The sequence below is a fragment of the Piliocolobus tephrosceles genome, chromosome 11, assembly GCF_002776525.5.
Source record: "Piliocolobus tephrosceles isolate RC106 chromosome 11, ASM277652v3, whole genome shotgun sequence".
Taxonomy (NCBI): domain Eukaryota; kingdom Metazoa; phylum Chordata; class Mammalia; order Primates; family Cercopithecidae; genus Piliocolobus; species Piliocolobus tephrosceles.
In genome coordinates this window covers 128,043,027-128,044,878 of record NC_045444.1, presented here as the reverse complement: position 1 = coordinate 128,044,878, position 1,852 = coordinate 128,043,027, and the positions used below count along the sequence as shown (strand labels likewise).

Below are 1,852 nucleotides of genomic sequence, written 5' to 3'. Positions count from 1 at the left end.
GTGACTGCCGACTGCTGGCCCTTTACTCTGAAGGGGGTGAGAGGACCACTGCCCCTGGCACTGGAGAGGGGATGCTCCTCACAGCACAAGAAGTGCCAGGAAGGCAGCCGTCACATGCCGGAACCTTGGCACACCAACCACATCTGGGGAACTGCATGTGGCTAGGGCCTAGCCCATTAGGAATGCTACTGTTCTGGGAACATCTCCCCGGTATCTTCATTTTGTTTTTCCATTGGCTAGTCCAGCTTAACCCCTCAGATGATTCTAGATCTCCCCTGAAAATACCTAGGTGAGAGTTATCCAGGCAAATTCCCTTTTCCTCCTTTAAAACCATAAAGGCCATATGGTGTGTGTGTGTGTGTGTGTGTGTTACAGAGAGGCCCAATCTGCAAAAGCACAGCTTGGCCTTCAGGAAATAGATGGGAAAAGGGAAAAGGGCGGCTTTATTATTTCCTTGTGCCTTCAAAGTACACACAAAGAAAATATCAGTTAGTACTTTCTCTAGTAATTCCATCTGTAACATTGAGCATTTAAAAGTTGTTATAATACATTTAAATACCATGCCCATACAAGCGCATTATAAAATGTAGCATTAATGAAACAAGTAAATGTCCCAACTTAACCTGTCTTCTTGTAAGCCATGAAATAAATTTCTCCCACTATCTGTACAAATATGTTTACCATTTGTGCAAATATACCACAGAATAGAGATAGTAGACAGTTTTTATTTTGACAACACTCCACTCGTAAAATTACACACAAAAATTCTGCTATAACCTATGTGCACTGGCAGATGCAATTAAATGTAAGCCAAGGCCCATTTGTTCATGCATGTGTTTTTATGATTTTGTCTGTTCCTTTTTTGACTTACATATTTATAATACAGAATGTGAGAAGAGTTAGCTCTTTGTAGTTATTTAGCTGTAAGACATAGAAAACTGTTCTAGAACCTTTAAAAAGCAGTTGCAGGAATTTTTTTAAAGTCCCTGAAATTACAAGTCAAGATATTATTTTAAATTATTATTCTTTGCAACTGCTTTTCTGTATACGTCAAGATTTATCAATAACATATAAACAAAGTAGGAAAGTATGGTTACCATATTGTATAATGGCACCTCATGTTGCTTATTTCTTTTATAATTAAGTCATAAATTGAACTCACAAAAATATTTATATTAATAAAATGATTATCATTGGTAATGCTTGAGTTTTTCTTTTACATTGTTATGTAACAACAAAAAAGTTTTTACTATTAAAAATGATTTTAAAAAAATTGGAGCAAGCCTAACCTTCATTTTAAAAATACAATAACCTGAGGCTCATCAGGGCTGGTGACTCACACAGGCGCACACCCAGCATTGCTGGATATCGGCTCAGGATCCAGAATGAATTTGAACAATTCATGCTAAATTAATAAATGCATTTTAAAATAGGCCCATATTAATCCCAAAGTAACTAAACCTGTGGAATTTGTAAAAGAAGATGTTTATGAATGAGGACGTGGCCTTTCCACATTAGTTCTGATTCTCCCCTTTCTCAAAGAATCTACAGTCTCTATTTTCCCATTACGAGATTTCAGAGGAGAGCCTGGTGGCACTTACAGCAGACACCACAGATGTCTGAGTGTTTCGGTTGAGGACGGTAAAGGCTTTGTTAGTTTCATAAAACCTTTGTTTTCCAGGGGAGAAAACACAGGTTGAGTCTAAAGTCAATCCTCCCACTGAAAATTTTTTTTTTTTTTTTTGAGACGGAGTCTGGCTCTGTTGCCCAGGCTGGAGTGCAGTGGCCGGATCTCAGCTCACTGCAAGCTCCACCTTCCGGGTTTACACCATTCTCCTGCCTCAGCCTCCTG

General features: G+C 38.6%; 1 protein-coding gene across 1 annotated transcript in view; it reads left to right on the top strand.

The window, feature by feature from the left end:
• The window catches only part of LOC111549147, a 3,275-nt gene extending 2,103 nt beyond the window's left edge, over nt 1-1,172 (top strand). Inside the window, exon 3 of the mRNA XM_031936570.1 lies at nt 37-1,172. Coding sequence (XP_031792430.1) covers nt 37-293 — 257 coding nt within the window. The 3' untranslated portion in view covers nt 294-1,172. The remainder of the gene's footprint in view (nt 1-36) is intronic.
• Nucleotides 1,173-1,852: the final 680 nt, after the last annotated feature.